Source organism: Callithrix jacchus, chromosome 13 (assembly GCF_049354715.1).
Source record: "Callithrix jacchus isolate 240 chromosome 13, calJac240_pri, whole genome shotgun sequence".
Lineage (NCBI taxonomy): Eukaryota > Metazoa > Chordata > Mammalia > Primates > Cebidae > Callithrix > Callithrix jacchus.
In genome coordinates, this window is record NC_133514.1 from 16,562,385 (window position 1) to 16,571,607 (window position 9,223).

The window sequence follows — 9,223 nt, forward strand, 5'->3', positions numbered from 1 at the left end:
TTTTAGGGCAGGAAAACTTCAGGTAGTGGAGATTTCACTTTGAAATGGCATAACAGGCTGGGTGTGGTGGCTTATGCCTATAATCCTAGCACTTTGGGTGGCTGAGGTGGGAGGACGCTTGAGGCCAAGAGTTCGAGACCAATCTGGCCAATATAGCAAAACCCCTCTCTCTAAATAAAAATGAATAAAAATTATAAAAAGAGAAATGACATAAGACCCAGCAATTGACTATGTTTCCAATATGACCTTTATTGAGCAAGTACTGCTGTGACGTTTAACATCGATCAACATAAGATTGCAAACTGTGCATGTCAACGAGGTTCTCCCATGAACAAAAGTCCATTTTAAATGCACCAGTGAGGTAAACATAGTTATTCATATACAGCTTTCTTAAGGCTAAGAGAGTTCTCTGTTTCATTTGTTGTATTTGGCTCAGTTGGTACTTTGCATAATACATCCCAAGACATCCCCCCCGAGTGACCCCCTTCTGACAGCTTAGGAAATTGGCCAATTTCCCCGGTACATACAATATCATGCATTTGAATCCCCCAAAGACTGAGGAGGGAGCACCCTGAGCTTGCATGCAGTCCCCTCATATTGCACAAAGTAAAATACAATGTCTGGAGCCCCCATGGGAGAACCCGTTCTGTTTTGAAGCTGCCAATCACATGCATTTTGAAATTGTCATATGGCTTAACCTTCTGCAATGGACTCAAATCTTAGTCACTCTGGGTGACTTCCTTTACTATGGCGTGTGAAGTGACCTTTTCTACCTTTTTAGTAGACACTAGTTTCTCCTCAAAGGTCTCTTCATGCTCTTCGACCTTTTGAGTGACGGTTACAGATTTAGTGATGTATTTGGTAGCACCATCTCCCCCCTCACTGATTTTTTCTACCGTTTTAGTCACCATCACTTTCTCCTCACTTTTATCACCCCCCTTCTTTTCGTCTGCTGGGCTCAAGTCTAGGCCATTGGTGACAACGCCTTTCTCCTCTTCCCTCCCACTGCCCTTTTCCTTGGTCTCCTGCTCCTCCTCCTCTTTTCCTTCTACCTCCCCATTGACAGCTATGTCTTCCTTCCTGGATTCCTTGGAACCTTTATCACTCACTTCCTTCTCGCTCCGTCCCTCTCCTGCTTTCTCCTTCTCCTTCTCCTGCTGCTGTGGCTTCCCCTCTTCTTTAGTCTCCTTTTCTAAGTGCACCTTTACCGATTTGGTGATGGTGACCACCTCCTCCATGGCTTCCTCCTTTACTGGGGACTCAGCTTTCTTCTTCTCTGGCACATCCTTTGGTTTCTCTTCCTTTTTCTCTACCTTCTCTTCCTTGGGAGCTTCCTTGACTTCCTTTCCTTCTTCCTCTTTCTGTTCACCTTTTCCCACTTCTGCTTTTGATTTTGTGTCTTCCACTGGTGATTTTGGCACAGGAGACTTGGCTTTTTCTGGCTTTTCCACCTTGGCGTCTACCACCAGCTCCTCCTTGGTAGCCACTTCCTCACTCTTTTCCTCCACTTTCTTTTCCTCTTTAGCTTCAGCTTCTTCTCCTTCCCCTTCAGCCTCTGCTTCTCCTTCTTCCTGCTCACCTTCTTCTTTTTCACTAGAGCCTTCCTTCTCGGATCCTCCCTCTTCGGCTTGGTCTGACTTAGCGCCCTCATCTTCTTCCTCCTCTTCTTCTTCCTGGCCTTCCTCTGCTTCCTTTTCCCCTTCCTCCTCTCCTTTAACTTCAGGTGCAGTAGCTTTCACTGGAGACTTTTTGGCAGCTACTTCCTCTTCTTCAGCTTCCGGTTCCTCTTCCTTTTCTTCTGCTTCTTCCTCCTTCACTTCCTTCATGGAAATGGCCAATTCCTCTGTAATGGCTGCCAGGGCATCTTCCATTTCTGACTTCTCATCCTCCACTTTGGTTTCTTCTATGATCTCCTCAACAAATTTGTGTTGGACCTTAAGCTTGGGAGCTTCGACCTTGGCTTTCTGAATTTTACTAGTTATTGTGACTGAGGGCTGTCGGTGTGTGTACAGTGGCCCAGTGATGCTTCCTGCAAATGTACTAAATCTGGTCTCTTCACCCTCCAAGAGTTTTCTAAGGAGAAGGTCAAAGAACAGAAAACATAGTAAAAATTTCATTGGGCCTTCTGAGCTTCATTACATTCTGGGTATTGCAGTAGCTACCTTTGAATTAATAGAATTACACAAGTAAAATATTCTATCAGTTCAGTATAATATCTGCTATTACTTATTGGCATATTATGTCCTACTCAGTGATAGAGAAGGATTCTCCTGGACTGCCAGACAGCTGTCCCCTGCCATAACTAATCTTGCCCAATAGTCCACTGACCACACCCAGCTACTAAGTCTTGGCTCTGCAGTAGAGATCCATTAGGTGCAACATGAATTCTTGAGCTGAAAATCTCGTTAGTGGCCAAATAAAAAAAGCAAAAAGAACCCCCCCAAAACAAACAAACAAACAAACAAACAAACAAACAGAAACCCCAGACTCCAAAGCCAAACAGCCTTTCTGAGATTAGTGACTTTCTTAAACATTTAGAGTTTCAGGATATGTACTATTTTTAAAGCAAATGTAACTTTCATAAAAATCTTACTGTTAAGCATATTTCAGAACTCAGCCAGGTGTTAATATGGGTGTATTAAGTTATAAATTGGTAGATTTTTTTTCATCATGAAGTGTCTATTTAATATAGTTATTCAGCTTTCCTGAAAAGAGAGATAGCTCTGTAAGTGCAATTTATTCTTGTTTTATTATAACCACCTTATTGGTAATAGGAAAACTTTAATCAACGATTTTGTCCTTTGAGCTTAGTCAATAGCAAGGTCACATCAGTTAGCAGACCTATAACCTATCTGTCTATGTATAAAAAGATCATACATAATTGTGTCTCTATATTTAGATATACATATGCACATATATGTATAGATCTAGATTAATAATATACATGATGTATAGACAATTTATACTATAGTCTAGCATAAAATATAATACATATAAATTACCTACATATATAAAGTAACTATATCTATAATATATCAATCTACATCTATTCTCAGCCAGATGATGGCAATAGTAAGCTATATAACAGAGAAACAGAGAAATAGAATGTCCTGGTGTTTGTCCTTGACATTATACATTTGAAAATCTGAAACCACTAGATGAAATATTAAAAACCAGAACTCTGTTCGTGCTTCCAGCATTTGAAAACATTTTTCCATAAAAAGTTTAAGCATATGCATTGAGATTAATCTGTACCTCCTTTGTGTCATTCAAAAACCTTTTGTTTCTACTAGTATTCATTCTTTTAAAGCGGCATAAAAAGAGAGAAAACCACAATTGCAATTCCTTAGAATAATTTCTTTTTAAGTATGCAAGAAAACTAGACACCTAGTTGATGCCTGCACCCTGCCTGCTTTAACTTAAGTGGTGAAGGCTCTGACTGAAAAGCCTCTGCACTGCGGTTAGTGTTCAGGCCATACACGCAGTGAGCACCGTACCTGTACGCAGCAATTTCTATATCCAGAGCCATCTTGACGTTGAGGAGGTCCTGGTATTCGCGCAAATGACGAGCCATTTCCCACTTTGTGCCCCGAAGCTCATTTTCCAGCTGCTGGATGGTGTCCTGAAACAGACACAGAGAGTCTCCCTAGACTTATCCTTGCAAAGAGCAACTTCCCTCGCAAACCACTTGCCAACCCTTCCGCCTCGCATCCTCCCACCCAACTCCACGACTGCAAACCTCGCGGACAGCGCTCCCAGCCCCCCTCCCCCACCCCCTTTTTAAATCGAAGGGATTCTCAAACGAACAAACAACATCAATAAGACAATAGGAAACTTCCTGGGCACATCAGACACGGAGACCAGAGGACTTAGAACACGTCTCAACGGGACACAAACACGCATGGGGAAACTCCATGGCTGACCTGGCCATTCCCATCTGAGCCCTTTGGGCTGAAGCCAATTTTGAGAGCTCTTCCGATCACTGCCGGAAAAGTAGAGAATACACGCGTTTCTGCATAAGCTATCCTAAAGCTGATGCTTTATCCACTACTGAAAGCATCCCTCCTACTTTAAACGTGTAAGAGTGCAAAACTAGAACTGAAAAACAGGCACGTTTTTGAGAAAGGTCAAGACTCTTAGGCAGCTGGGGCAGGTGGGTGGGGGCGGAGAGTGGAGGAGGAGGGGGCCAGGATGCCGGTGAGCAAGTAGCTTAGGTCTGCGGCGCGCGCTCTAGCGAGCGGCCGCCAGGGAGCGCGGCAGAGAGGGCGCCTGGGCACGCGCCCGAGTGTCGGGGGCGCGCGGCGCTGGCGCTGGCGCAGGCTGGCCGCGCAGCCGCGGTTTCTACCTGGTAGCTGCTGAGGTCGTGGTTGTGGCGCTCCTCGATGTCGCTGAGCTGCCGCTCCAGGGACTCCTTGGTGCCGCGCACCGACTCCAGCTCGATGCTCTTGGACTGCAGCTGGCGCCGATACTCGGCGATCTCTTCCTTGGCGGAGCGGATGGCCTCCTTGTTCTGCTCGGCCGCCTCGGTGAGCTTGGCGTAGCGGCATTTGAACCACTCTTCGGCCTGGTGCATATTCTGGTCGGAGTGGCACTCGAGCTGGGAGCGGATCTCCTTCAGCGCGGATGAGATGTCTGTCTTCAGGTAGTCTTTGCGCTCCACCGTGATGTGCGAGGCCTGGATCTGGGCCAGGAGGTCGGCCACCTCCTCCTCGTGGTTGCTCCGCAGGAAGGCCACCTCATCCTGCAGCGACTGTACCTTCTTGTCCAGCTCCACCTTGACCAGCGACGCCTCCTCGATGTCTTTGCGCAGCGCGCGGATGGCCGCCTCGGTGTCGTCGCGCAGCCGCGCCTCCTCCTCGAAGCGCTCCTTGAGCCGGTGGATGTCTTCCTCCAGGTGGTCCGAGTCCAGCTGCACCTGAGCCTTCTCGTGGTTCACCATCTCCAGCGTGGCGCGCAGCTCGCGGATCTCCTGGTCGTACGCGTCGCCCAGCTGGGCGTGCGAGGCCTGCTTCTGCCGCAGCGCCTGGATCTCTGCCTCGATCTCCTTGTTCTGCTGCTCCAGGTAGTGCACCTTTTCGATGTAGCCGGCGAAGCGGTCGTTGAGCCCCTGCAGCTGCTCCTTCTCGTTGGAGCGGGACAGCTTGTAGTCGCCGCCGGGTCCGGAGCCGCCGTTGAGCAGGGACGAGGACTGGCTGAAGTCGAGGCTGCTCTCGGCGGAGCTGAGCATGGCCGAGCTGTAGGCGAGGCGCGGGGCGAGCATGCTGCGCTTGTAGGAGGAGGACACGGTGCTGGGCGAGCCGCGGGACCACGACTGCGAGCGGAAGCCGCTGGACGGGGAGCCGCTTACGCGGCTGAAGCTCGAGCGGGTCTCCGTTACCCGCCGGTAGGCGGACGGGTTGCCCAGCGAGTCCAACGTGTAGCTCATCTTGGAGGCCTTGGGGCGTGTGGCTGTCACAGCGTTCTGCCGGCCTCGCCGCAGCCCATTTATAGCCGCGGCGCTGGTCCCGGGCCAGGGCCCCGCCCAGTGGAGGCGGCGGCCGAGGAGGCGGGGACTGCGGGCACCGGTCGGGGAGGAGGGGAGGGGGCGGCTGAGCGGTGATTCAGCACCCGCTCCACGTGCACGGGGCCGCATCGACCCGGGACCCCGGACTTTGCTGCCTGGGGCTCAGCCCCTCCCTTCAGGTCCCTTTTCAGTCCCAGGCCACTTGTCTCCGGGCGTTCTCCTTCTCCCCATTTCTCAACCCCCGTTTCGCACCCTTGGTTCGAATATCACCAGCGCCCTTTCTTTGTCTGTCACTGTCCCGCCGTTCGTGCAGCACTTCCCCGACACCCTGGAGGTCCCCTTGTTCTTTAGCCCTCTACACTCTTATCCTCAAGCCTTTCTCTTCTTTTGCAATTTCCCCGGTACTTTTTTCTTTACCCATCTTCTGTGCTTAATCCCATCCAATTCTTTTTTGGCCCGTCTTCTCCCTCCTACTGGCCTTCCTTAGTCCCGTTCACCCCGCCCCTCTCTCAGCCCCTTCCTCGGAGGGACCCTTTTCTTCCAATCTTTCCTTCACCCCGTCTCCTCCCTCCCCTCCCCCTGCATTCCCTCTTCTCCCCTCCCCCACCCTCATCTGTTCTTGCCTCTCTCCCCTTCCCCCACTCCTTGTCTTAAAGCAGCTGGAGATGAGCGCAGAGGAGCTGAGTCTAGAAGAAAAAAGAAAGACTTTGAGGAACGGTCTGCCTGAAGGCTAAAGAGAACAGGCCGGGGTAGTTATTTGTATTAAAAGTGGGATATGGCATTTCTAACGTTTGGGGAACGACCGCAGCTTCCGCAGGGGCAGAAGGTAAGGCGCTTGTGCTCGCTATGGCGCCGGCAGCACCAAGGACAGCGCCCAGGCCGGCTAGTGGGGGGTGCGGCCACCCTGGGGGCTTGTCACCCAGGCTGGCCTGTCAGGTTGGCAGGGGGCAGGGAGTTCCCTTCCCCCTCTTCTCTCCGAGTAAATACAATTTAAACCTGCCTGTAGTGACTTTCTTTGCAGGAGCGAAGCTGGAATCGCAGGCTAAGACTTCTCTGCAATGCGGGGCTGGCACAAGGAACAGATTGCAGATGTTGAAAACAACCAAAATTCATTAATGTCAGTAAACAGAAATTTATACTTGTAGCCCAGTTTGAGTTTTGTAACATACGATGGACATAGGAAATGAAGAGATACAGGGCCTGGAATGTGAAGGTCAAATGCTCCTTGGAAAGGAGAATTTGAAATTTGTTGGGATGAAAACTCCAGGGAAATATAGTTTTTGATAAGTTTGGACACAAACAATTGTCTTGCCATCTTTCGGTTCAGTATTCTCTATGTGTAATTGCAATGACTGAAAAGGCATCTGAATTAACTTTAAATTGATTTAAAAGTTGCCGAACAGATTCTCCACAACATTGAATAAAACCAGGTGTCTTCCCTCCATTTAAAATGTAATATATTTTTCCTTTTAGATTTTAATAATTGATTTGGAATAGATTTTCTATATCATTAAACATGTTTATGTAAACAAGGACTCTACACAGACTTCTTGCTGTCTGGAGTACTGTTAAAATGTCCCTTTATTTTGGGTAGTGCTTTGGGGGTAATTCAGGTTTAAAAAGTTCAGAATACTACAAGGCAAAGTAAAGAAGAGATTGCAGAACTAACAACAGCGCTGGGGCCACAGGTAAAGTGACAGAATGTGAAATGCTTCCTATGGGTGAGAAGAAACTACTGCTTGTAAAAAGTAGGGACTTCACACTTAAATAGCTTCTTTTTACAGCATGTTTTCTCAAGTTTCTGTTTTATTAAATGACAGGATCATATTCATCAGTGAGTAATCAGGAAAGGGGTGGGTTTCTAGAGGTTTAATTTTTTATTTTTATCAGCTCTTTTGCGCCATTTATATTAAAACAGAAATAATATTTTAAATAGGAGGTGCTAATTTTGGGAGTTACTTATGGTTTATTAATGTGAAACTGCAGCATCACAGGCCATGTAGGAGAAGGATGTTCTAGTTCGCTGAGAGATCTTAGGCAAGCAGAGCCCATCCATGTCTTAAGTTGTTGAGACAGACAGATGATGGAATGAGGGGATTGGCTTGTGAATACTGTAAAAACAGGATTTTCTGGTTTTGTATAGGTAAATAAAGGAAAAGAGAAAGAAAACTCCCTGCCTTCTGTAAAGTACTGCAGATGTCAGGGTTGGACTCAGCAGGATGCCATCTAGATAAGGCCAAATGCTAATTATGCAGTCATTTTGCCTTTGTTTCTTATTGCTTTCTGCTTTTATTAAAATATATACAAATCTTTGGCAATTTCATGGTACACATTCACTGCAAACTCTGCAATGACAGCACATGGTTAACCGGCAGGCTTCTGCTGTTAGTTTTCTTTGGGGCTTTGGAAATGAGATGACTCTGCAGAGAGACATTTACAAGGAAACACATGTCTAACTTCACAATTACCCAGTTTTGCCTTGTATCTAAAGTAGCTCAGAAATTGTTCAGCTTCCAGCTGGTTACAGAAGGAGGAAAGTGTTGCGTACAAACAAAATAAGAGCCAGTTACTCAGGCTACATCTAGTGCCTATAGCTTAAAATTGTAACTTCAGTGTCACATGATGTATTGTTCAATCTGGGCACTACAGACGATGTGAAGAATTAGAACAGTTGCCTTATTAAGGAAAAACAGTTCTCATGGCTTAAAAAACGATGGATCCAGTTTCACATTTAGCAAAATGTTTTGTTTTATATTAAACTCTTTCACTTTACTCTTCCTAGAGGTGATTTGAAGGTTATACCCATCAGTAAATTTAGTATAAAAACTTTTTTTTAAAAAGCTGTAACAGATGTTTTCTAATTTTGTCTCATGGTTTTGAAGAACATTTACCACCTTAACAGTTTTCACAGAAAGAAATGCTTTTGCATTTTTTAAACCCTAGCGACACTAAGGCTATGAAATCGTCTCGAAATATTAAAAAGAGAGGAAACAATCATGGCAATTCACCTGAATTTATCACACTGCATTCATGGAATTAAGTTTGACTACAATACTTTGTAATTGATTCTAAATAGAGAAGTTATATGATTTAGATGTAAGACTTTTAAATGAAATTATCTCTGAATTGTTGTTTCATAAGCTACAGTCTGTTTTGAATCACTTTATAGAGAAATACAAGGCATGCTCCAATCTATGTGTTCCTTCAGTAGGAAAAGTGCAAATGTTAACTTTGTAACTAAGAGACAGCCACTGTCAGGTTTTTTAGGGTGTCATCTAACAATGGGAAAAACTCTTTTGCAAAGGGTGTATATTTATTGGGTCAAAAAATAAAGATAAAAAAATAAGGAGCTGGCCATTTTCTCCCATCTTTCCGTATTTCCTTACATTTCTTCTTTTAAAGAGTATTTTTGGATATACAAAAATGCAAGGAGGATGGGATGTAGGAACCGGATAACAAACAAGATACTCCCGATGGACGACGCCACTGTCAAATTGGTAGGCTGAATCCATCCAAGATGAGATGATCTGTACTTTCTTTCAACCTATTGTGTTTTGAACCAAACCCTTTTGTCTGGGATCTGGTTCTAGAACTCATAATAATTATTTACAACCTGTCCTCTGAGAATTATTTAAGGGGTTTTTGATGTAGGAAGCTAGTCACTTAGTCTGCCGGAGTAGGAACATAAGGAAAACACCATATTACATATTTCTACTTGAG

The 9,223-nt window shown here is 45.9% G+C and overlaps 1 protein-coding gene across 2 annotated transcripts; it reads right to left on the minus strand.

Annotated features, from left to right (window-relative positions):
• Positions 1–229: 229 nt before the first annotated feature.
• NEFM (neurofilament medium chain) lies at positions 230–6,062 on the minus strand. Of its 2 annotated transcripts, none has more exons than XM_008979100.5 (3): positions 4,346–6,062; positions 3,498–3,622; positions 230–2,073 (listed from the first exon to the last, which is right to left on the minus strand). In XM_008979100.5, the coding sequence occupies exons 1-3, from the start codon at positions 5,630–5,632 to the stop codon at positions 720–722; spliced, it is 2,766 nt and encodes a 921-aa protein (XP_008977348.2). In that variant the 5' UTR covers positions 5,633–6,062; the 3' UTR covers positions 230–719. The 2 variants fall into 2 exon arrangements, with proteins under 2 accessions (XP_008977348.2, XP_017819171.1); XM_017963682.4 differs by lacking the exon at positions 4,346–6,062 and adding an exon at positions 3,924–4,232.
• Between the last annotated feature and the right edge of the window lie 3,161 nt (positions 6,063–9,223).

Coding starts and splice junctions, on each gene's coding strand:
- NEFM (XM_008979100.5), bottom strand. CDS start 5,632: ATGCGGCCCCGTGCACGTGGAGCGGGTGCTGAATCACCGCTCAGCCGC. Junction 3,623..4,345: donor ACGACCTCAGCAGCTACCAG/GTAGAAACCGCG, acceptor TGTCTGTTTCAG/GACACCATCCAGCAGCTGGA. Junction 2,074..3,497: donor ATAGAAATTGCTGCGTACAG/GTACGGTGCTCA, acceptor CCTTCTCCTTAG/AAAACTCTTGGAGGGTGAAG.